Below are 26,513 nucleotides of genomic sequence, written 5' to 3' on the forward strand. Positions count from 1 at the left end.
AATTGACCCATGAAGGCATTCGGTCCAGGACTTTTGTTTGTTGGGAGTTTGTTGATTACTATTTAAATTTTGTTAGTAGTGAAGTCTGTTCAGAATTTCTGCTTCTTCTGGATTCAGTCTTGGAAGATTGTGTGTTTCTAGGAATTTATCCATTTCTTCCAGATTGTCCAATTTGTTGGCATATAATTATTCTGAGTGTTTCTTATCATCCTTTGTACTTCTCTGGTGTTAGCTGTCACTACTCCTCTTTCATTTATGATATTATTTATTTGGTTTCTCTCTCTTTTTTTCTTGATGAGTCTGGCTAAGTGTTTGTCAATATTGTTTATCTTTTCCAAGAACTGACTTTTGGTTTCGTTTATCTTTTGTACTTTTTTTTTTTTTTACACTATTTCATTTATTTCTGTTTTTACCTTTATTATTTTCTTCTTTCTACTTACTCTGGGCTTCGTTTGCTGTTCTTTTCCCAGTTTCTTTAGGGGTAGGGTTTAGATGTTTATTTGAGATTTTTCTTGTTTCTTGAGGTAAGCCTGTATTTCTATGAATTTCCCTCTTAGGACTGCTTTTGCTGTGCACCATAAATTTGGGGTCATTGTGTTTTCATTTCCATTTTTCTCAAGGTATCTTTTGATTTCTTCCTCGATCCCATTGGTAATCCGTTCATTACTCAGTAGCATGTTATTTAGCCTCCACGTATTTTTGTGTGTTTCAGGGTTTTTTGTTTTTTGTTTTTCATTTGTTTGTTTCTTTTTGTTTGTAATTGATTTTTAGTTTCATACCATTGTGGTCAGAAAAGATGCTTGATATGATATCAATCTTCTTAAATTTATTGAGAATTGTTTTATGGCTTAACATGTGGTCTATCTTGCAAAATGTTCCATGTGCACTTCAAAAGAATGCATGTTCTCCTGCTTTGGGCGTGAAATGCTCTAAAAATATCAATTAAATCCATCTGATCTAGTGAGTCATAAAAGGCTGCTGTTTTCTTGTTGATTTTCTGTGTGGAAGATCTCTCCATTACTCTTGGTGGGTGGCTAAAGACCCCTACTATGATTGTATTACTGTGGATCTCTCCTTTTATGTTGGTCAATATTTGCTTTATATATTTAGGTGCTCCTATATTGGGTGCATAAAAGTTTACAAGGGTTGTATTCTTTTGTTGGATTGATTCCTTTATCATTGTGAAATGGCCTTTTCTGCCTCTTATTATAGCTTTTGTTTTAAAGTCTATTTTGCCTATTATAAATATTACTACCCCAGCTTTTTTTTCCTTTTCCATTTGCAAGTAATATCTTTTTTCATTCTTTTACTTTCAGTATGTGTGTCCTTCAATTTGAAGTGGGTCTCCTGTAGACAGCATATGTGTGGGTCTTATTTTGTTATACATTCAGATACCCTGTCTTTTGATTGAAGCATTGAATCCATTTATATTTAAAGTAATTGTTGATAGGTATATAGTTATTGTCATTTTGTTGTTCATATTTATCTTCTTTTTTTCTTCCCATTTTCTTTTTAAAGTAGTCCTTTTAATATTTCTTGGAATACTGGTTTGGTGGTTTTGGACTCCTTTAGTTTTTTCTTGTCTGGGAAGCTATTTATCTCTATTTCAATTTCAAATGACAGCCTTGCTGAGAATAGTAGTCTTGGTTGTAGGTCCTTGCTTTTCATCACTTTGAATACTTCGTGCCAATCCTTTCTGGCCTGCAAATTTTCTGTTGAGAAATCAGCTGACAGTCTTATGGAAACTTCCTTGTAGGTAACTAGCTGCTTTTCTTTTGCTGTTTTTAAGATTCTCTCTTTGTTTGTAACCTTTGGCATTTTAATGATGATGTGTCTTGGTGTGGGTCTCTTTGAGTTCATCTTTTTTGGGACTTTCTGCACTTCCCAGGCTTTTATTTCTTTTCCAGGTTAGGGAAGTTTACAGTCATGACTTCTTCAAATAGATTCTCTCTCTCTCTCTCTCTCTCTCTCTCCTTCTGATACCCCTATGATGCAAATGTTGGTCCACTTGATGTTGTCCCAAAGGTATCTTAAACTATCTTCATTATTTTTGGATTCATTTTTCTTTTTGCTTTTCTGATTGGGTGTTTTCTGCTACCTTGTCTTCCAAATCACTGATTTGATGCTCTGCTTTATGTAATCTGCTGTTGATTCCTCTAGTGTATGAAAATGCTTCATTTCAGTTATTGTGTTCTTCATTTCTGACTGGTTCTCTTATATGGTTTCTATGTCTTTTTTTAATGCTTACTGCTACTTTTTTAAAAGTTCTCACTGAGATCATCCATTTTTTCCCCTAAGCTCCTTGAGCATCTTTATAACCAGAGTTTTAAACTCTGTGTCTGGTATTGCTTGCCTTCATTTAATTTAATTCTTTTTCCAGAGTTTTCTCTTGTTCTTTCATTTGGAATATTTTTCTTTGTCTCCTCATTTTGGGTGACTCTCTGTGTTTGTTTCTATGTATCAGGTTGATTTGCTACATGTCCCAGTCTTGGCAGCGTGACTTTATGTGGTAGGTGTCCTGTGGGACCCATTGGTCACTCTCCCTGGTCACCTGAGCCAGGTGCTCTAGGAGTTTAACGTGTATGGGCTTTGTGTGCCTTTCTGTTGTAGTTGAGTCTTGTTTGCTGTTGGCATGTCAGTGGGTGGGATTGACCATCAGGATATTTGTGAGAACTGGCCATGACCACAGCATAGGAAATGCTGTGCATGGGCTGACCCCGTGAAGTGGGATTTGCTCCAGTGGGCTCTTGTGCCTGCCAAGACCACCCTTTGGGTGTTCTACTCATGGGGCTAATTGGTGGTGTTCTGTTGTGGTCTGAAGCCAGCCAGTGGTTGTGTTGGTTCTGTGGCCTCTTAAGAGTATCTCCCATGTAGGCCAAGGTCAGTGGCTGCCTGTGACCTGCCTGGGGCTATCAGTAGGAGCTACAAAGCAAGACATGGTTGGTCACTGTGTGTGCTGGTCCTGGAGTTGTCTGGGAGAGGATGTACTGCTAGTATAAACTGGTTGCCACCAGTACTAGGCCTGGGGAAGCTCAGCAAAAGACCGAGGCACCCTGAAGCATGCTGCCACCTGTCAGCTGCCCATAAGGCTCAACCACTGAAAGAGCTTTGAGTTGGGTAAGATGGGTTCTCAAGGAGCCATCAGGGTGGGGCAACTAGTATATAGATATAGATAAAGCTGTATGCAGATACAGATTTGTTGCTGGTGTTGAGCCTGTGATCACGCAGCCAAAGGCACAGAGCACATCAAGGTCAGCTGCCTCCTGCATGTGGCCCTTGGACCCCTGAGAATTTTCTAAGAAAGACTGCAGTGTGGGCCAACTCTGGCTGCTTGCCACCAAAAGAGTCTCAGGTGGTGCATGAGTTGGGTGGGGTGGCATCCCAGGAAGTCACCTGTGTGGAGTGAACAGTGTTCACCAAGCAAATGCAGGTTCAGATTTGGCCATATGGGAGGACGGCCCAACATAGAAAAGATGGTGTCTGGGCACTGGTTACAGAGGAGGAGGGCTCAACACAAGGATAATGGTGGCTGCCCCTCCAGCTCTCATTCTGAAGCCATACAATTTTGTCTCTTCCAGTATTTCTCTGGCATCCCCGAGCCACCATCCCTCCACTGGAGCCCAGTGTAAGTGCCTGGGAGCAAGAGAGTCTGTGTTCAGGCCTTTTAAGTGGATGCCTTGGTCTACAGCAGCCCTCAGTCTCACCCTGCCAGAGAGATTCCCCCCTGATTTTCAAAGCCAGATGTGAGAGCTCCTGTTCCCTGCACTGGTACTCTAGGCTGGGAAGCCTGATATGGGGCTGGGACTCCTCAGCAGGGGACTCCACAACTGAAATATCTGTCCTTATTCTCACTGCTATGTGTGCATATGGGGCCAGCCTGTTTTTATACCTGCTCTGTTCTACCAGTCTCCATGAGATTTCTTTATATCCTTAGCTATAGGACTTCTGTTCAGCTAGTCTTCAGTGGTTCTCCAGGTTGATTGTTTGCCCCCTCCCTTTTTCCTTCTCCCTGGAGCAACTTTTATTCTGGCTTCAAGGAAGGATGGAGTGACTGGTCTTCTCTGGTTCCTTTATTGGGTGCAGCAAAATCTCATTGAGTCTTGACACTGTGCCCTGGCACCAGCTTTTGAAGTCTACTTTTTGTCTTTCTCTTCCATCTCTGACTCCTTGGGGTCTACAGCTCAATCTCAGAACTTATCCTCCCAAGAAACTAGGGGAACTTTTAGTATATTCTAAGCCTTGGTATTCAGAATGTAGTCTGTGGGTCAGCAACACTAGCATTTCTTGACAGCTTGTTAGAAATGCAGACTCTGAGGCCCCAATCCAGACCTCATGAGTTAGAATCTGCATGCACATTTAAGTGTAAGAAGCACTGCTTTGCAGCATCTGCTAGAATTTGCTGGAGGCCCTTTTGGTTACCCATGAAGCATCCAAGCTCTAGTTTCGTCTTCCCAGATTCTCTTCCTCCCATCACATTTTAGCTCCCTTTGAGTGGGGAATCATGCAAATTTTGAACTTGATGCTTTTAATCTATTCTCTTTATACCCCTGCTTCCTGATGGACATAATTTGAAGCAAATAATAATTAACATGTCATTTGATTGGCAAATATTTCAATGTGTATTTCTAAACTGTAATGCCATTGCCACTTCTAAAAAGAGATTTCACAATAATTCCTTAATATCATAAATAGCCAATTAATGTTCAAATTCCCAATTACTTCCAGGTCATAAATCTTTCTGGGTTTTTTTTTGTGTGTGTGTTTCCTTTTTACAGTTTGTTTGAATTGGGATCCAAATAAGTTCCACACATAGTGATTGGTCTTGTTCTTGAAGTCCCTTTTAATCTATAGGTTTTCCCTGCATTGGTCACCCTCTCCCTTATTTTTGTTCCTTGCAATTAATGGTTTGGAAGAAACCAAGTTATCCTGTGGAGTTCCCATAGTGTGGATTCTGCTGACCACATCCATGTTTAACTTGTTCCTTTGTCCCTTGTATATCCTATAAGTTAGTAATTAAGTTTAGAAGATTTTAAAGGGAGTTTAGAGCACTCCAAAGAGGCACTCCATTGCCACCGCTTACAGAAGCTAGTGGGAAGGCAGGATTATTCACTCCCAGTGTGCTCCCTTTATCATCATCAATCTAAGAAAGGTTTTTTGTTTTTTTTAAAGTACTAGTAATTAAAACCCAAAATAGTTGATAAGGGAGTAAGTGATAGATTGTGTTATAGGAAGTGTTGAGTCCTCAAATGTAAACCCTGTAGATATATAGAAAATATAACTCAAATTCTCTTTACTTTTCTCTAATCAACCTACCTATAAGTTCTCATGCTCTCCCCATCAGCTCGGCCTGATAAGCTAATTCAATTTCAAATCTCACCTCCTGAGTGAAGTGTCCCAGGCCAGGTTGGACTTCTACCCCATGTTTACTCACATCTAGTCCCATTTGCCTTTTGCTGTTCCAGAGCATAGCAACCTTGTGTCACCATTCTTGCTATTTCCTTTGCAGAGAACGCTCTTCTCCCAGGTCTTCATGAGGCTTCCTCACATCAGCAGGGACTCTGCTCAGAGGTCACCTCCTCAGAGAAGGTGTTCCTGGCCCCATGTAAAAGGGCACCCACCAACACTGTTTTATTTCTTCACAACACTTAACCACTGTCAGCATTTATAGCATACATTTATTTGTGTGCTCTGTATCCCATGTGAGAACATAAATCCATGAAAGCCAAAATTTTGTCTTTTCCTGTCACACAATATCTCTAATATGTAGAACTGTGCTTGGCATGCATTTGATGTTGACAAACATTTGTTGGATGCATGAACTATGTCACATTTTCCAAACTTTATTCTGCATTAACTATTTCCATCTCGTTTTGGCCCTGAACTCTATTCTCTTGTATTGGGTTTGATGACTTTTGTCCTTAATGAAATTACCAGCTACTGAAGCACAGGGTCTGGGTTTTATAATTCCTTCCTATTTCCCATAATGGCTCGCAAAGACTGGGGATCATAGTAGGTGCTCAGTAAATACTTTTTGAATTATAGTGGGAAGATTTGGTTTAGCTTATTGTTTATAATGAAGCTTGAAACACCACACATAGATTTGTCCATCTTTCATATGCATAATTTGAATATCAAGTACATTTTAAATTCAGGCTTTTTGTAATCCAAAGAAGGCTAAAGGTAAATGGAGGTGGGGGACATACAAAAGGGGCCAGGTCTACCATTTTTCAGGTAGTAATGGGTGATGTGGTCCTTTCTAAAAGGTTTGTTTGGGGCCCCCAATTTTAAATGTGGCCCAGTGTCAGGGTGACCACGCAGTTCTCTTACAGCTGATAGCTCACAGAGGCTGTCTACCCAGAGGAGCATCTGGATGCTAAAGTCATCCATCTTTATTGGATTCAATTAGTTCACCACATCCATAAATTAAAATCAACAAATCTCAAAGTGGGATCCCAAAGTAACTACTCAGAGGTTCTCTTTAACAAATCAGTTAAAAATTCATTATCAAATATCCTATCTTAGAATGATAATTTATGTCTTTGACTTTGTTGTGTCCTCTCAGAAGTTAAAATGTAGTATTTTCAGTTACTGTATTCTTCACTCTGACTGATTCTTTTTAATGGTTTCTATGTCTTTTTTTAACGCTTGCTATCTCTTTGTTGAGGTTCTCACTAAGTTCTTTGAGCATCCTAATAACCATTGTTTTGAACTCTGCATCTAGTAGGTTGCTTGCCTCCATTTCATTTAGTTCTTCTTTTCTAGAGATTTCTCCTATTCTTTCTTTGGGGATTTATTTCTTTGTTTCCTCATTTTTGCTGCCTCTCTGTGTTTCTTTATACGTATTAGGTAGGTCTTCTATGTTTCCCAGTCTTGGCCAGGTGGTCTTATGTCACCAGCAGACTATATGAAGCAGAAAATTGAATCAGCGATTTAGAAGACTCCTGAGTAGAGTATGTCAGACAGAAAAAGACAGATGTAATGTGATTTCACTTACACGTGGAATCTAAGAATAGGATAAACAAAACAGAAACAAACTCAAAGATACAGATAACATTTTGATTGCCAGATGAGACAGGGCGTGGGGTGGGGGCGTGGATGAAAAAGGGGAAGGGATTAAGAAACACAAATTGGTAGTTACAAAATAGTCATGGGGATGTAAAGTAAAGCATAGGGAATATAGTCAATAATATGGTAATAACCACATATAATGCCAGGTGGGTACTAGACTAGTCAAGGGAGTTACTTCTTAAATTATATAAATATCTAACCACTATGCTGTACACCTGAAATTAATATAAAATAATATTGAATGTCAACTGTAATTGAAAAAATTTTAAAAATGGGAAAAGGTGAAAAGGAATAAGAGGTCTAAATTTCCAGGTATAAAACAAGTAAGTTATGGGGCTGTAATATATAACATAGTGGATACAGTCAATAATATTGTAATAGCGTGGTTTGGTGTCAGATGGTTGCTGGACTTATTGTGGTGATCATTTCTTTAGGTATATAAATGTTGAATAACTATGGTGTACCCCTGAAACTAATATAATATTGTATGTTAGCTATATTTTAATTTAAAAATCTTTAAAAAAATTAAGTCCTCTTCTTTTGATTTTTTTTCTATTTAGTAAACTTTGATCTTTTTGGTATGTCTGTATTCTTAATGCAGCTGGTTTAACATGACTCATTTAACAGCTTCATTTCGTAAAGGCCTTTATTAGAACAGGACATCTCTGTATACAGCTTCTGTGATTAATGTCAGCTCAATTCTGGGAAAATTGTTTTTAATTACTGCTGGCTCTGAAAAGGTCAGATGAACACCAATATCTGGTATTTAGTTATTGTACAGACTTTATCACTATTAGTGTCAATAAATAACCTCTTAGACTTTCTAGGTGTGATCTAGGAGGATATATTTATTCAACTGAAGAGAAACTGAAGGTTATGAAATAATCTACTGATTTGGGGAGTATCCTCAGTGGTTTCTTGGGACTCTCCTCTCAGCCATTAGGGACAGCAACACAGAGCACACATAGGTATTCAACAAATTATTGAAAAATAATGAGTGGTATCCACTGAGGTAAATTTTGTTTCTCTAGAGGTGCTCTCCATAGCCCTGGTGAGGGAGGAATCCCACTCTAGATTCTATTCCCAGTTCTGCTATTTCCCCCCCCCCCCACTATTACCCTCAGTTTCTTTGTCTAAAAAATCCAAGAATCCTTACTCATCTCATGGGGTTATTGAGAGAACAAAATGAAAACACGTATGTGAACATGTTTTGCAAACTACTAGGTGTTACATAGGGCTTATAAATATAGTGAGGCAGCAATTCTGCCTCAGACTGGCCAGAAAATCATTGTCCCTGATCCACATACAAACTTTGGGGGAGTCCAGAGTCCCCTAGATTATTGTACTCTATCAGCTGAAGAAGTCTTAAGGAGTTGATGCCTAAGGTACTCAACCCCTGAGTGGTCCAAACATCCAGAGTTCCCTTTAGCCAGCAGCTGGAGGACTCTTGAGCAGTGGACAGGTTCTATTATAAAACTCAGGAATTCCTTGAGAACTTCACAGCTTCCCTGGAGGTCACGGCTGGGCCCAGGGATGCCCCTAACCTGGAAGGGCTGGTCTCCACACTTCCATTTTGTTTTCAACTTAGGAAAAATTGTGGTGATGAACACAATTTGTTTCCAGGGCTACCTTAATGTCCCCATTTCCTTCTCACACTCTCACTGTCTCTACCACTTATTTTATCTGTTTCAGCATTTACACATATGCACCTAGAGAAGAAAAAACAAACTTTTTTTTTTCCCTCTTGTTACCAGTCAGGATGGGCTTTGTTTGTCTATAGGACCAAACAATCTTTGAATCTCAGTGGAATAACCACTTATTAACTACCACATTGGTTATTTCTCACTCCCTGAACCCGGACAATGCAGGTTAGTAGGAGGGCTCAGCTTATCTTAGTCTCTCACAGACCCAGGTGACAAAGGTGCATCTCAATCAACACTTCCATTATAAGAAAGACAGGGCAAAGAGAACAAGGCAAACCACATGCTGGGTTTGTAAAGCTTCTACACAGAAATGACACGTTACTTCCACTCATGTTGTATTGGCCAAAGCAAGTCCTAACTTTAACGGAATCAGAGAAGTATAACCCTACCATGTGCCTAAGAGGAAAATAGAAATATAGCTTAGAAGTACTAATCACAAGTACACCTCTTGTGGTAGCCAGAATAATGACCCTTCAAAGATGTCTGCATCCTAATCCTTGGATTATGACATATTAGGTGGCAAAAGGGAATGAGGCAGCGGGTGGAATTCAGGGTGCTAATCAGCTGACATTAAAATAGGGAGATTATCCTTGACTATCCAAAAGGGGCACCATTTAATCACACAGGAGAATGTAGAAGAGGGAGGCAGAAAAGAAGTCAGAGAAAGAGATGTGACATCAGAAGTATGACCGGAGAGACAGTGCAACTGGCTTTGAAAATGGAGGAAGGGGACCTTAAATAAAGGAATGCAGGCAGCCTCTAGAAGCTAGCAGAGGTACGGGAATCTCCTCTAGAGCCCCTAGAAGGAATGCAGCCCTGCTGACACGTTGATTTCAATCCAGTAGACTCATCTCAGACTTCTGAACTACAGAACTGTAAGATAATAAATTTGTGTTGTATTAAACTACTACATTTTTATTATAATTTATAGCAGCAATAGGACAGTTATACACCTCTCCTTTAAAAAATCCCATTTATTATTTGTTTTTTTTTCTAACTATAAAAGAGACATGATCAAACTTGGAACACATAAAGGTAGAAAAATAAAATATAAAAGTGATCCACAATACAGGTTTTTGGAGTGTACTCTTTTAATATTATTTTCTGCATATACCTACATACGTATATTTTCATGCATATGTTATAAAATTAGATCATACAGCATAGTTTTGCAGCCTGCCTTTTCATTTGGCAATAGATATTGAACATTTGCCTATGACTGGAATGTTCTAAGTGTACTGTCCAATCCAGTCCCATGTGGCTACTGAGAACTTGAAATGTGGCTAGTCTGAATTGAGATGCGCTGCATGTGAGAAATACACACCAGATTTCAAAGACTTGGTATGAAAAAAATGTAAAATATCTCACTAATAATTTTTATATTGAAATAATGTTATTTTGGCTATATTGGGTTAAACATATTATTACAATTAACTTCACTTGCTTCTTTTGATTATTTTAATGTGGCTACTAGAAAATTTTAAATTACCCATACTGCTAGCTTTCTATTCATATTGGACTGCACTGTTTTAACACATAAGATTTTAGACGCAAACGCTTGTTCATAGTACAGCAGATTTAAGAGCTTATTTGAAACTTTTACCCTGTCTCTTACCTAGGGTGAGGTGTGGGCCCACCTTTGGGAAAAGAGCCAGATTTCCTCTGAACTGTCCCTGTTGTTTGGCATAAGCTGCAGTGAACTCTATTTAAATACAGGACAGCACGGCAGCTGATGCGCTTAGAACACCCAGCGGTTCCCTCCTTAAACCACACTGTGTCCTTGGTACCTCCCAAGCTCTGTGCAAGACAGCATCAGTGACAGTAAGGATCTCTCCAGCAGAGGCTGCCTTTCTGGGTGCGTGCAGAGCCAATTTATGTGGAACTGTGTTGAACACTGCTAGTCTCTCACAACAGGAAGTCATTTTCAGATGATTACTCACAGCTTTTGCTTGGTCATTAACAATGTCAATTGATATTACAATTGTTAATGACATTGTTAATGTCATAATGTTATTGACATTGTTAATGACATTGTTATTAACAATGTCATTGGATCCTTGGATCCAGGATAAAAAGCTTTGTGATGGTCCATATCTAACTCTGACTTAGTAATCTTTTATTATTTGGTAAATTTGAACGTAGAATTAAGTTATATGTAACAGAGTCAATAAATCTACCCCCAAGGTTTATGAAATCCTGCAATTGTTATTTTACCTCACAGAGAGGTTTGTTGTTGCTTTTAAACTTCTCAGTCCCTCATATTTTCTTAATCCAGAAAATTATTCATGGCCATTTCCATTGATACTATGTCAATGATACATCATATAGTTGAAAGGATTGAAATAGTTTTTCACTTTTTTAGGAAAAAGTGTCTACTTTATTTTAGGGCTCATTCATTCTTTTTAGCTCCTGGTGTTGTAATTTACCTTTCCAGGTATTTTACAAACTTGACACCCTGTGAGAGGTTGAGCACAGGTGACAGGGCCAGGTCCTCTCAGAAGCACTTGAGAGCAGAGTAGTAATGGAGGAGGCATGACAGAAGTTCCCTTAAGTCTATATCCCAAAAGTGGCATTTTTTCAACAAATTGTAAAGTAAAACACTGACCTGGTGATTTTCAACATCTGGGTAAAAAGACAGAAGTAAGGCTTTCACTTTGTTTCTCTACCAATCTGGGATCCTTGCCTTCCTCAAATGGATATGTCTTTGGTTGAGAATCACCTTGAAGGGGACTGACTTCTAGCTATTGTTAATACTTACCTAACTAAATCTAACTCTTGGTCTCTTCCATCCAGCCATCCTAATTTATTGCTTGGGGCCATGCAGAACAGCCCCAGTCCTTCCATTGAGCCATCTTTTACTCAAGTATAGACGATGGGCTTGAGTCAGACTTCCCGAGTCTTACTCAAACTTCTAATATAAAATGAGTACTTCTTCACACAACTTTCTTTGTCCCTACTCTACTCTACTCTAGTTTTTTCCATTGCACTTATCACCATCTGATATATTTCTGTTTTTGTCTGTTCTTTCCTCTATGCGGGCAGGTTCTTTGTATCATTTGAATAGTACCTGGCACATTATAGGCACACAATACTATCTGTTTTCATATTCTTACAGATCAGTAAGACCCCCTACTCCATCTCATTATACTCCCTGAAAGAAAGAAAGCCTTTTCCCCAATAGTGTAACAGAAATTGTAGGATTGAATTTCATTGGTTTGGTCAGGGCTCTGTGCCTATCCTCAGCGAATCGCTGTGACCAAGAAAATGGGCTACATTGTTTGGCCCCTCTTGGGTCATATGCCCAACTGGAATTGGGTTTGACCCTTCTAGAACCACATGGCTAGAAGTGGGAAAGGATTGGTTCTTGGAAGGACAATCAACTACTGCTACTAAAAGAAGGAAGGAAGGAATGCAGGGCAGACAAAGAGGGGGAGGAATGAATATTTATAATGCCTATCTTTACATGTGTTATGTCATTTAATTTGCACTGCAACCCAATAAAGTAAAATATGGGTACCATTTCAGAGAGTTGAAAGCTAACTTAGAAATATTAAGATATTTTCCAGCTAGAAAGTCATGAGCTGGGACTCAAATCCAGGACTGTTACGCTCTATAACAGAACTCTCATATTCCATTCTCTTTATTTATGCCTTTCATTGAGGTTCCATTCATGTATCACCTTCAGTCATTCACCATAAATTTTGTGATTGGCCCTGTGCTTCCCTACCCATCCAGTGTTCCTAAACCACCACTCAGCACTCCATCTAGGCCAGGCTCTGTTCCCTCGGTGTGTCTATCTTTGCCACATTCTCCTGACCAAGTTTGTCTCTTAGATTCTCCACGCCTCTCAGACTGAGACTCAGCTCCGCTTCCATCTCTTCCATGACTTCCCTGAAGCTGTCCCTGATGATTTAACACATAGCAATCCCTATGAACTTTAAAATTTACTGCTTGTTCTCTGGGCCAATCCTGGGAGTGGAGATGGAAAACTAATAGGAACAAATTACCACGTGGACAAACCCCATGTGAAAATTTTTATCTGCGTAAACCCTTGATAGGAAGCCTTAGGAATGTTGCTGAGATACAAATCTACTTTTGACTCTTAACGAGCACTTTTCTGTGAGGCTGAAAGGTTTTACTCCCCAGAATTGAGGACAAAGACTCCCTGACAAGAATGCACCTTCTTGCAGATCTGTCCTACTATATAGTAGCAGAGCCTGTTATACAGTAAATGCGTATTTAATGTATGTTGAGTCAATACCCTGTATCTTTTGTGTCCTAGTGTATCTTCCAGTGCTTGGGGATTTGATTTAAATAACACCTTTCAAATCCAGGTTATTCCAATAACAATTAAGTCCCCCCACCCCTAAAGCACAAGAGCCTTGCCCTTATACACTGCTTTCAATAAACTTCCAGTTGCCTTCCTTTAAAACACTTGTCTTTTATTAAAAACCCCACTCAAATACTTCCATCAAAATTTGCTCAGCTCTGCCAGGTTGGTAATTTCTTCTGCAGTACCTGGGTCATGTCTGCCTTGTAGCACCCACCGTTTGGGATTGGTATTAATATATTTATGTCTGTCTCATTTGCTGGGCTGTCCAAACCAAGTGGTTATTCACATAGTGTCGTTAGAATGAAAATGTCAGTCTGTGAACTTGGTTCTGGCAATCCATGGGCCCAGGATGATTTTTACTGCATTTGTAACTGTACACAAAAACCAAACATATTAAATATCTTTGGATTCTCTAATAAATTAATGTAAACTCTTTATATAAATAAGATTAATATTTCCAGTTTATTAAGGAAACCGACTCAGCAGGTCAAGCCCTAAATCCAAAGTCACACAGATTAGATAACCACACGGGTAAACTTCAGCTGTGAACGGCGGGAGGCGCGCCAGAGGATGTTTGAACTCTTTCGGCCACCGTCGCCCCTCCGCGTCCTCTATTTGTGCGCCTGCGCGCTGCCGGAGCGGCGTCCATTTCTCCATCCGGAAGGACGTTGGTATTAGGTAGGGTGAGTTGTGTCTTCTTTGAGCCCCTCTTTGAGGTTCCCATAACTACCGCCTCCAGCTGCCTGCTCTCTGTATGCCTTGGATTTGAGTCGTGGCTCAGCATCTCTGCGATCGGGGAGCCTCGGACCTCTCGCCCGCGTCGACCCCTGAGCGACCCCTGAGCGACCTTAGGAGGGCGGCTGGGGTCCCGCGGGGTCTGGGTGTGCTGCGGACACCTCGAGGAACCTGGCAGGCTTCGGAGGCAGCCGACTCGGTCCCAGTACCTGCTGTGTTTTTCCCCCAGTCAATGTGACCTTGGCTGGGTCATTTGACCGGTCTGGCCCTAGTGGTTCCACCTGTAAAAAGGTGGGCTTACTTAGTCGTTATGAGGCCTGAGGGTCAGCGTAGGGCAAACAGCCAGCAACGCTGGCGCTCGGTGGGTGATCTCTGTGTGGTAGCGTTTGTGAAGGGTTACGGTGCTTGTTGCAGGAGGGAAGGACCGGGCTTCCAGCAGCCTCCCCCCGCCCCCCTCCTGCGGGGAAGGCGCAGGCGCCGCGGCCTTGGGGCCCTGGGCTCAGGCCGGCCGCGCGGTGGTCACCAGGTGGGCCCTCGAGGGAACTACTTCCCATCCGAGTTTTAATCGCTTCGGGTGCTCCAGTTTCCTCATCAGTAAAGTGGAAATAACATTTCACAGAATTGTGTCCAAGACTAAATGAGTTGATAGTAAGTTTGTAGAAGAGTAAATGCTGTAAGTGCGTTTACACTTGTCAGTCTGCAGCCACTGCTTATCTTCTCAGTAGTTGGTAGAGATTTTTGTTTGTAGTTTTCACTTAACATATACTATTGTGCTGCAGTTACCTTATTTAGGGTTGTGGTTCAGCATGTGAGGGGGAGGGGGGGGAAGATGAAGCAGGTGTGGGAGTTCCCAACACATCCCCCAAGATGTGCTGTTGTGGTCTGGATTGTTTTGAGCTAAGGACACTTGTAGCTTCAGGCTCAAGAGAAACTCTGCCCCTCCCTTTAACTACCTAGAAGAACTTGAATTAGGTGCCTTGCTCATAAGAGATTATCATTTGACCCACCTATATGGCAGAGCAAACTTTCATCTGCTCTTAATCATTTCTGCCATGACCCTTTGAGGCCCCCAAGGTGCATCACCTCTTCCCTAGCTTAGAATGTCTTAAATACCTAGATCCCCTTTCTATCTCTGAACCTCTTGTGTATGTGAGATCTTTGACTCTCTCATGAATGCAGGATTCCCATACATATATATGTATTAAATTTGGTTATTTTCTCTTGCTAATCTCTCTCATGTCTATTCGATTATTACAACAGCTGGAAGAACTTTGAGGGTAAAGGCTGTTCCTCCCGCACAAGGCTAAGCCATTATACATCTTAGGCTTTGTAGGAGTCAGTCCACTATCCTTCCTGTGCCTCCCTAGGTACTAAAAATGCATTTTGCGTGAGGATTCTTTAGATATCTTATTAAAGCTCTAATAATTTTGTTCATTTTGACTACCAGGGAGAAAATAGCTACCATGTCTTCCAGTGCTTTGGCGAAACCTCAGATGCGTGGCCTTCTGGCCAAGCGTCTGCGATTTCATATTGTTGGAGCAGTCCTTGTTTCTCTGGGGGTTGCAGCTTTCTATAAGGTATGTTTGATTGTTACTTTGTCCTTATGGTCCAAAAATGTGTTTTAAATTTTAAAATGTATTCTATTTTTTAAGTAATTTAGAGTCTTTTAAAGAAACTCTTTAATGTGCTTCTTCCTCTGACCCTTTCTCCACTCACTTCATGTGACAGGAAAGTACCGCATTCTCCAGATAGTTCTCCATCTTTAAATAAAGTTATATTAGTGTGTTAGAGCTGCCATAACAAAGTACCACAAACTGGGTGGCTTCAACAACAGAACTTTATCTTATTTTCTGTTCTGGAGGCTAGAAATCCAAGATCAAGGTGGCTCCAGGATTGATTTCTTCTGAGGCCTTTCTCCTTGGCTTGTAGAGGGCTGTCTTTGTCCTCATGTGGTCCTCTGTATTAGCCCGTTTCTGACGGAATTTTTTCTTATAAGGATACTATTCATAGTGGATTAGCACCCACCCCCAAAGACCTCAGTTTAATTACCTCTTTAAAGACCATATTTTCAAACACATGAATTTTGGGAGACACTATTCAGTTTATAACACAGGCTGTAATTGTTTTATTTAAGCAGAGGGATATGAGGAAGACAGTTCTATTTGGTACTGTTAAAAGCTGCTGATTAAATTTGAAGATTAATTGGCTGTATTAAGCAGTTCATGAATTAGCAGCTTCCCATTTAGCCACTAGAAGGGAGCTCCCGGCTTTGTCTAAAATGGAATGCTTTTATAGAAAAGAAGGGTGGGGCAAGGAAGCTATTAAAAAAGGTTTGTTTTTAAACCAGGACTTGGTAAGATTTTTTATCATGCATGTTGCCTCTTTCTCTGGGAGGGGATGGAGAGGGCCCATGTGACAGATTACCTTGCTGGTGCTTGGCCAGAAAACTTGACTAGTTGATTAAAATGATTTCTGGAATAGGTTGCTACAGTACTTAGGTCAGGTATCCTGGGCTTTATTTAGTACAAGTGATGCCATTTTGGGCTTCTGGCCTGTTTAACAGCACCTTGAAGAATTGTTGCCATAGAATACATTTTAACCCTTTGTCTTCTATAGATTTTAACATTCTGCCTTAAAAAAATTTTTTTGTGTGTGTGGCAAAATACACATAACATGAAATTTGTTGCTAGTCTGCACCCCTCCCTCTCCCCCTACCCCCCCAGCACGCAGACACCCAACAAAAGGAATACCTCTCTAGGCAAGGAGGGTCCCTCCTGCTAAGTAGTTTCCCTGAGACATTGTTCTCTTTCCTTGCATGTGTCAGTGCCTTCACCCTTTGTCTTAGGAAACAGAGGGTTCAAGATAAAGATGAACACATATTGTGGTTTATGTTGTCTTTACATATTAAGTTTCTAATAATCTAAAAAAATAAGCCCTAATGGGATATGCTACTTTTTAGTTTGCTGTGGCTGAACCAAGGAAGAAGGCATATGCAGATTTCTACAGAAATTATGATTCCATGAAAGATTTTGAGGAGATGCGGAAGGCTGGTATCTTTCAGAGTGCAAAGTGATTTCGGAGTGTAAAGGTAATATTATTTGAAGTTACTGTTTAAAAACGTTTTTTGTGGTAAAACACAAAATTTACCATTGTAACTATTTTTAAATGTATAGTTCAGTAATTAAGTACAGAGGGTGCCAAAAAAATGTAGACACATTTTAAGGAAAAAAACTATTAAAATTGTAATACTCAGTATAAGCCGATCGCAAAAGATGAATACAAGTCACAAATGCTATTGCAAGAGGTGCTCCAAGTGGTTACCATTGTTCCGGATACCAGGACCGGGAAGAACCCAAGTGGCACTCAGAGAGTTAGGAAGGTCAGCTTTATTACGCCGGCGGGCTCAGCGGGATCCTTCCCAAAAGACTGAGCCCTAGCAAGGTTTTGAGCAGGTTTTTATGGGTTGGGGACTTCCTTGAGTCGGGGAAGGGGCAGGTGTCATCTGGTGATTGGCTCGGGGTGTGGCTTGGAGGGGGTTATGTGGAAGTGGCTGGGGCTTAGGCTGGGACTTCTCTCTCCGCTCCGGCCACCATTTTAGGTTAGTTTCCCCATCACCATTAACGTCTAGACACTTCTGGTTACCGTGAACTATCACTTGAGCAACGTTGACCAAAGTGTTCATATTTTTCTGGTACCCCTGGTATAATCACATTGTTGGACAACCAATCTCCAGAACTCTTTATCTTGCAGCATTGAAACTCTGCACCCATTAAACAACTCCCTATTCCTGGCAACCACATTCTGCATCATATCGTATTTATCTTCTTGTGACTGGCTTGTTTCATTTAAAGTAATGTCCTCAAGATTCATCTTGTTGCAGCATGTCAGAATTTCCTTTTTAAGGCTAAATGTTGCAGTTTATGTGTATACCACATTTTGTTTATTCATTGCTTCCATCTTTTGACTATTGTGAATAATGATGCTATGACGTTTGTAAATATCTCTTTGAGACCTTGCTTTCAATATTTTTGAGTAAATACTCAAGTGGAGTTGCTAGATCATATGCTAATTCTATGTTTAATTTTTTAAGTATCCGCCATACTATTTTTACACAGTGGCTGTAGCATGTTATACTCTACCAGCTGTGCAAAAAGAGTTCCGCAGTGCACTTTTTTTTTTTTTTGAGAGTTCCCATCCTAATAGATATGAGGTGGTATTTCATTGTGTTTTTTATTTCCATTTCCATAATGATTAATGATGTTGAGCATCTTCTCTCATGCTTGTTGACCATTAGTATATGTTCTTTGGAGAAATGTCTATTCTAGTCCTTTGCCCGTTTTTAATCTGATTGGTTTTTGGTGAGTTGTAGTTCTTTAAATCCTATATGATTTGCAAATATTTTCTCCCATTCTGTGGATTGCCTTTTCACTCTGTTGATTGTGTCCTTTGATGAATAGACATTTAAATTTTGATGGAGTTAATTTTGTAATTTTTCTTTTGTTGCCTGTGCTTTTGGTGTCATCTAGGAAATCATTGCTGAATCCAATATCATAAAGCTTCTCTTATGTTTCCTTCTAAGAGTTTTATAGTTTTAATTCTTACCTTTAGGTGTTTGATCCATTGAGTTAATGTTTGGTATGATGTCAGAGGAGGGTCCAGCTTCATTCTTTTGCATGTGAATATCTGGTTTTCTCAACAGCATTCGTTGAAAAGTTTGTCCTTTCCCCCACGGGATGGTCTTGGCACCTTTGTCGGTAATTTTTTACTGTATTTGCAAGGGTTTATTTGGGGGCTCTATTGTATTGCATTCATTTATGTTTCTTTATGCCAGTACCACATTATTTAGCTTTTTATAGTAAGTTTTGAAATCAGGAAGTGGTAGTCTCTAACTTTGTCTATTTTATGATTGCTTTAGATGTTTAAGGTCCCTTGATAGTCTTTATGAATTTTAGGATGGATTTTTCTATTTTTGCAAAATTCAACTGGGATTTTGATAGGGATTACATTATATATGTGGATCACATTGGGTAGTATGGACCTCTTAACAATTATAAGTGTTCCAGTTCATGATTATAAGATATCTTTCCATTCAGTTGTGTTTTTAATTTCTTTCAGCAATGTTTTGTAGTTTTGTAGTAAACAAGTCTTGCCTTTGTGGTTAAGTGTATTCCTAAGTGTTTTATTTTCTGTGGCTATTGTAATTGGAATTGTTTTAATTTTCTTGTCTGATTATTCATTGTTAGTGTGTAGAAATGCAGCTGATTTTTGTCTCTTGATTTTGTATCCTGCAACTTTGCTGAGTTAGTTTATTCTCTTTTCTTTGGAATTTTTAAGGTTTTCTATATGTAAGATTAGGTCATCTGAAAACAGGTAGTTTTACTTCTTCTTTTACAATTTGGATGTCTTTTGTTTCGTTTTCTTGCCTTATTGCTTTGGCTGGGACTTCCCAGTACTATGTTGAATAGAAGTTGTAAGAGCGGGCATCCTTGTGTTGAATCCTTGTATTCCAGGAGTAAAGCCCACTTGGTCAAGGTGAATTGTTTGCTACTGTGTTTCCCCGAAAAATAAGATCTAGCTGGACCGTCAGCTCTAATGTGTCTTTTGGAGCAAAAATTAATATAAGACCTCGTCTTACAGTAAAATAAGACCGGGTCTTATATAATAACATAATATAACATAATATAGCATAGTATGATGTGATGTGATATAATACTAGGTCTTATATTAATTTTTGCTCCAAAAGACGTATTTATTAGAGCTGATTGTCCGGCTACGTCTTATTTTTGGGGAAACAGGGTAGTATTTGGTAAGGATTATTGCATCTGTATTCATCAGGGATATTGTTCTGTCTGGCTTCGGTATCAGCATAATGCTGGCCTTGTAGAATGTTTTTATTCTTTAATGAGATGATCAGTCAAATGTGGCCATTAAAGGAGACAGAGTTTCAGAAAAACATGGTAGGGGCAGTATCTACAGGCTCAGAAATGTTTTCTAAGGTGTCAAAATAACTTAATACACAAAGTAAAAATATGTAATACATAGTGTAAATTTGGAAGTGTTCCCTCCTCTTCAGTTTTTTTGGAAGAGCTTGAGGAGAATTGGTGTTAATTCTTTAAATGTTTGGTAGAATTCGCCTGTGAAGCAATCTGATCCTGAGCTTTGCTTTGTTGGGAGGTTTTTGATTACTGATTCAATTTCCTTACCAGATAGATATAGGTCTGTTTATATCATCTGCCTGATTAATTTCTTGGTAGGGTGTGTGTTTCCAGGAATTCATTTCATGTAGCTTATCTAACTGGTTGATAGTACAATTGTTTATAGTATTTAACAATCCTTTTTATTTCTGTAAAATAAGTTGTAATGTCTTTCATTTCTATTTTTAGTCTTCCACTGTGATCAGAAAAGATACTTTGTATGATTTCAATATTTTATAATCTCTATATAGATTATTTTATAATCTATATATAATCTAAGTCTCTTTTTATGGCCTAACGTGGTCTTTCCTGGAGAATGTTCCATATGTAGTTGAGCATTGTGTTGTTTTTGTTGGGTGGAATGTTGTGTATCTGTTAGGTCTAAGTAGTAGGTTCAAGTCCTCTATTTTCTCCCCCCTCCCCCATGTTTTAAGGTATATTTTTGTTTACAAAGCTAGGTACACTTTTTTCACGAAAATGAGTAATCTGATTACTCATTTTTGTGAAAAAGTATATAAATACACGAGTGTTACAGGAAATTCTATATAGTAAAACACTAGAAATTGATACGGTAAACATTTGCTACTTTTTCCTATGGCAATACTACTGTCATTTAAAGCTTAAATACTGGTTTTAACTATCCCCTATAAAATAACTACTAAAATGCTGAAAATTAATTTTTCTATGAACAAGATTGGTATATTAAAAATAGATTCAGCACATTCTTATAATAATGACCACTATAATCAAATGCAGCCTTAATTTTCCCTAAGATCTGCGTTATTTATTGTCAAAATTTAAAAAATAATTATCACAGGTTAAGGTAGCTGTAAAAATAACAGCATTTTAACATTATGTTGTGAAGAAATGCTCCTCTAAGGTAGAGGAGAATAAGCCTAATTACATTATATGGACTTGCTGCCCTTGATCTTTATTTTAAATGGAGAGAGCCAGGAGCATTGAAGGTTAATTGGAGAACTGGAAAGGCATCCAGAAGGCTGTTCTTTTCAGGTCATTTCAGAGGCTGTGGCTGCTCTTTTTGCTCTTCTTCAGTTTAAAGACATGTCAGGACATAAAGGATGACTTGGTAGCAGAAAATATATTGATCATCCGTTTGAACCATTCCATGCTTTTGTAATATGCAGTGAACAAAATCAGAGATGTCAAATGCAAGATCTTGATCGATTAATCCTAGAACCACATCTGTGCAGTCAGGGTCCCTAAACATCCAAAGCCAGTGCGCAGTGTGTGATGATTGGGCCCAATCTGGGAATGTGTCTCATTCAAGAGATAAAAGCAAGTTCTGTGGCTGAGGTGGTAGTGCTTTGTGGTCTAGCCAGGCAGTGAAATTCGGATGAAAAATGTCACACCTCCTGTCACACCACATCTGAATATCTTCAGGGGTCATTGCCCTTACTGAAGCCCTTCAGCTGCTGCATTGTCACAAGAGCCAGCCGAAGCCTGTCGCTGACCATTGTTTTTTTTTTGGCCTAGGATGTTAGGCCAGTAGTGCTGGCATTTGATGTTTTCTCCTTCTTGGGTCATCATGGCTGTCACTGGAATTTTGTTCCCAAATCACTTTCTAGAAATTGCCAACAGTTGTAGGGAGAGGCCCTTGGTAGGCAGTATAAACAAACTTTTCTTTTCCCACTGGTATCTTAATGAAGCTGGTGTTGATATATCCACTTTCATCTCTAAGAGTCATTCTTGTAGCAGCATAGGAAAGTATATTTTTATATTGGTTCTTCTGTTTTCCTTAGTTTGTCCAATTAGGCACTGATCTGAAGGTTTTAATTCTTGAAGATTCTCCAGTTTCTTAGGAGTTCCTCGATGTAGTAAACCCCACAACATTCAAATGACTGATTTCAACTTGGTACCAGTGTGTTTACCAGAGGGAGGCATATTGACGGTAAGGAGTGCAGCAAGCTCTCACTTGTCAGAAGGGAATGATCTTTATTGGAATCTTCGAGGTTTTTTCTGTTGGCAGTTCATCACTTCCCCGTGTTATTTCATCATCATCAGTCTTCCTTTCTTGTGACTTGAATTAAGCTTTCACTTTTTACTTTTTCTTTACAATACAATATTCTTCACTGCCGTTCATTTTGGTAAAGGTGATCCATCACAGTCTGTATCTTCTGCTATTTCTTCACATAACTTCCCCTTGGTTTTCAGTGAACCTAGAACACAGTCATCTCCTGCTGCATTGTTGTAGTTTAAGAGATTCTGGGCTTCCTCATCCACAACATCCACAACATCGACTGGATAACTTCCGATTCTTGAGGATCATCATAAATACCGTCTTCTCGTAGATCACATTCTTTTCTTAATGATCTTGTCTGGTTCTTCTAGCTGGTATTGGCATCACTTACTATTACGGTAGAGCTGTATATCTCTCCCTTCAGTTCTGTTAGTGTTTGCATCATATATTTAGAAGTTCTGATGTTTGGGGGATATGTATTTTTAATTGTTCTCTTGGTGAATTGGCCCTTTTCATCTTTATACAGTGCTGTACTTTGTCGTAACACTTATTGTTAGTTTGTTTTTTCTGATAATAGTGTAGCCAGCCACCCTTGTTTTCTTTTACTATTTGTATGGACTGTCTCCTTTCACTTTCAAATTATGTGTCCATAGAGCTAAAATGAATCTCTAGTAAATAGCATATATTTGGATCTCGAGTACCTTCCTTTAGTTGATTTTTTTTTTAAAGTGACATTTTGAATCCCTTTCATTTCGTTTTGTGTATATTCTATGGATATTTTATTTGTGGTTACCATCAAGCTTACATACAATGTGCTAAAATTGTTCCAGTCTATTTCAAACTGATAACTTCAGTTATGTACAAAAATTCTTTTAACAACTCTGCTCTCCAACTTTATTATTGTCAAAAATTTATATATTGTGCACCCATTAACAGATATTTTTATGCTTTTGTCTTCTAAAGTTTACAAAATTAAAAGTGGAGTTATGAAACAATTAAAATATTGGCTTTTATATTTGTCCATATATTTACTTTTACCAGAGAACTATATTTTCACATGGCTTGTGTACTTTTACTTCAACTTGGAGAACTCCCATTGTAGGCCTGGTATTAATGAACTCCTTATTTTTTAGCTTTTGTTTATCTGGGAATGTCTTTAATTTCCGTCTCATTTTTGAAGGACAGTTTGGCTGGATATAGTATTCTCTGTGGACGGGTTTTTTTTGTGAGCACTTTAAATGTTATCTGACAGCCTTCTGACCTGCAAGGTTTGTGCTGAGAAATCCACTGATAATCTTACCAGAAGCTCCCTTATAGATTGTGAAGCAATTTTGTCTTGCTGCTTTCAAGATTCATTATCGTTGGTTTTTGACAGTTTGATTATGAAGTGTCTTGGTGTGGGTCTTTTTGGGTTCATCCTACTGCCAAGTAACGTCTTTTATTTGTATACCATTTCTTTCTTCAAATTTGGGAAGTTTTTGTCCATTGTTTCTGCCCCTTCTCTTCTGGGACTTCCATAATGCGTATGTTTGTCTTTGGGTGGTGTCCCATAAGTCCTTTAAGCTCTCGTTTTCTTTATTCATTTTGTTTTTGCTTCTCAGACTTAATAATTCAAAAGGACTGTTTTCAGATTTGTTGAATATTCTGTTTGAGTCTGTTGTTGAACACCTTTAGTGAATTTTGCAACCCAGTTACTGTATTCTGTCAAATTTCAATTTTTAAAATAATTTTTTATTTCTTTGTTGATACTCATTCTGTTCATGTATTGTTTTCATGATTTCATTTAGTTGTCAGTTCTTTCCTCATTGAGCATATTTAAGACATTTATTTTAACGTCTTTGTCAAGTAAATCAGAGGCATGTGCTTCATCAGTGTCAGTTTCTGAAGATGTATTTTGTTCCTTTGAATGGGCTGTGTGTGGCTTGTATGGTTTGTGATCTTACGTTGAAATTTTGGCATTGGATTAAACAGCCACCTCTCCTGTTGTTTGCAGACTGGCTTCATGCAGGGGAAGACCTTCCCTAAACAGCTTGGCATAAAGTTAATTTTTGTGTTCAAATCATTTCACATGTTATTATTAATTGCTAGATAGGCATTAGGAAAATCACACTTTTTAACAGTGCTTTAAAAAGTTTGACACCTTTGGTTAGTTGGGTGTTCATAAATCACTTGGTGCAAAGTCCTTATGCCTCATGGACAGTGTGAATTAAGGTTTTATGTCTAGAAAAGGATGGAAGGGATTGTGGGCTGATGAAAGGTCATCCACTAAATTGATGTGACAGCATGTGTCAAGTACCTGATGAAACTATTCATACTTGGTAATCTTATCATTCGTGTATTGAACTTTATTTAGGCTCAACCAAAAAGCAATATAGAACAATATTACTGTGTTTCCCCAAAAATAAGACTTAGCTGGACAATCAGCTCTAATGCGTCTTTTGGAGCAAAAATTAATATAAGACCTGGTCTTATTTTACTATATAAGACCCGGTCTTATAGTAAAATAAGACTGGGTCTATAGAACTTCACCTCACCTCACCTCATCACCACACACTACCATAAGACATAACAAAACACATAACCACATAACATAACATAAAAAACCGGGTCTTATATAATGATATGTAATAATCATAAAAGACCAGGTCTTATATTAACTTTTGCTTCAAAAGACGCATTAGAGCTGATTGTCTGGCTAGGTCTTATTTTCGGGGAAATGGGGTAAGTAGACTTAGATTCTCTCCAACACCCCAGTGAGTTTGATGTGACCAGGGGAATGTGAATCTGCTGGTTTTTCAGGCAGACTGTACCTGAATGAGTATTCCAGCTGGTATATGTATGTTTTCCAGGATCTGGGGGATGGGGAGTGGGGGAGACTTACTGCACTGGACTTCGATCAGTTTTCTGATAGACTGAAGGATAATTTTGATGAAGTAATTTTTGCCTAATAATAAGATTCAATTCTATAATCCGGTTCTATAGTTTATCTTAAGTCAATATATGAACTATAGATAGATGCATACACTAAATTAGCCATAGAATTACTTAGGAAAAGTAGAAAGATCTTTATTTTCAGTGGTTGGAAAATTGCCTTATTCATAACCACACTGTTTGGTGCATTAGAAATGATATTCACAAAGTAACATGAAGAGATTATTTTGTAATAGAAAATTAAGAATGTAAAAGATGATCTATGTTAAATAGCACAGAAAAAAAGACTGAAGGTAAAAAGATCAAGAAAATATTAATGGTTCTGTGTGGAATCTTAATCTGGACATTTCTGTTTTCTTATACCTTGGAAATTTTCAAATTTTCCACAGTGGGTATGCATTTCATGGTCAGATGTTAACAGGATGATTTTTAAATGTTAGATTTTTACCTTTTGTATATAAGAAGTTGATCGTGTTGAAAAACCAGTAAGAAAAAGAAAAATGGATTTGGAGATAGAAATAGAAATTGTTTAGATGGACTGCTGCTTATAAAAACGGTGTGTGTGTAAGAGAGGAATGAAGAGGAATGGGCTTCAGAGATACTGAAGAAGCACGATTTGGCAAATGAAAGCAAGAGACCAGAGTAAGGTGTGGTAATGCCTGGAAGGGAAAAGGCTGGGCAGGGAGCTTGCTGGAGAATGGCCCTGGAGCCCAGGCTGCCTGAACTGGGCTTCTGCCGGGCTAAAGGTGAGTAAGCCAAGTGTGGGCTCCACTAGAGGAATAGACCGCAGGTGATCTCAGGGGTGGTGACACACTGAGAGAATGCTTGTCATTAACTTATTCACTGTGTTTTTCTCCACAGAATGTCTTTGAGTTGACTTCCATGGAAGTTTGTCGCTGACCTGTGTTCCTGAGCTATGAAACATGGATATTTGGGCTAAGGGATAGTTTCTCTTGATAAATAAACAAATGTTGTAGACAGTAAATCTTTTGCTCGGTTATTGATATAATTCTGGGTACTTGCATTAGAATTGGTTAGGGATTTTAACTGTTTACCTTATGAATCCTTGATTTCCGTATTAAAACTTTAATTGAGGACATTTTTGATTGATGTGACGTTTTGTCCATTTCATTGAGATACTGCTAGGTAGTTTCTTGGTCCTGTGCCATCGATTTAAGGGGTCTACATGAGCCCGCATTATTACTGTGGGCTCTTAGAAGAGACAGAGCCAGACCCTTGGGCTTATTTGGTAGCTTTGATGGATCAACTTCCAAACAGGTAGTAACAGATAATTGAAATTTAAGGTTCTTTACTCAGTATTACTTTATTAAAGAGCTAACAGCATATCCATGCAATTTGGAATATGTATCTAGTTGTGTTAGTTACTTAACTGGAATGGCTAATGACTTAACAATATGCTAACTTTTTGGAAGAGGTCTTAGGGCCTTTCTCTTGTTTATTACTGTTTTGTTGTTGTGATCAAAGTGATACCGCAGAGAACTTTAAAAATCAAATTTATTTTATCCAAAGCTAATTTAATCACTGTTGTCATTTTATAACAAAAACTGTAG

At 38.8% G+C, this 26,513-nt stretch overlaps 1 protein-coding gene across 3 annotated transcripts; it reads left to right on the forward strand.

Moving 5' to 3' along the window:
* Window positions 1–13,658: 13,658 nt before the first annotated feature.
* Window positions 13,659–26,041, forward strand: COX6C (cytochrome c oxidase subunit 6C). 3 transcript variants are annotated; one of them, XM_074316470.2, is made up of 4 exons: window positions 13,659–13,782; window positions 15,287–15,416; window positions 16,799–16,927; window positions 25,804–26,041. In XM_074316470.2, the coding sequence occupies exons 2-3, from the start codon at window positions 15,303–15,305 to the stop codon at window positions 16,910–16,912; spliced, it is 228 nt and encodes a 75-aa protein (XP_074172571.1). In that variant the 5' UTR covers window positions 13,659–13,782; window positions 15,287–15,302; the 3' UTR covers window positions 16,913–16,927; window positions 25,804–26,041. The 3 variants fall into 3 exon arrangements, with proteins under 3 accessions (XP_074172571.1, XP_088655151.1, XP_074172572.1); XM_088799025.1 differs by having other exon boundaries at window positions 13,712–13,787; XM_074316471.2 differs by lacking the exon at window positions 13,659–13,782 and adding an exon at window positions 13,794–14,130.
* Window positions 26,042–26,513: the final 472 nt, after the last annotated feature.

This window comes from Rhinolophus sinicus, chromosome 6 (assembly GCF_057876585.1).
Source record: "Rhinolophus sinicus isolate RSI-liver-muscle chromosome 6, RSI-T2T, whole genome shotgun sequence".
NCBI lineage: Eukaryota > Metazoa > Chordata > Mammalia > Chiroptera > Rhinolophidae > Rhinolophus > Rhinolophus sinicus.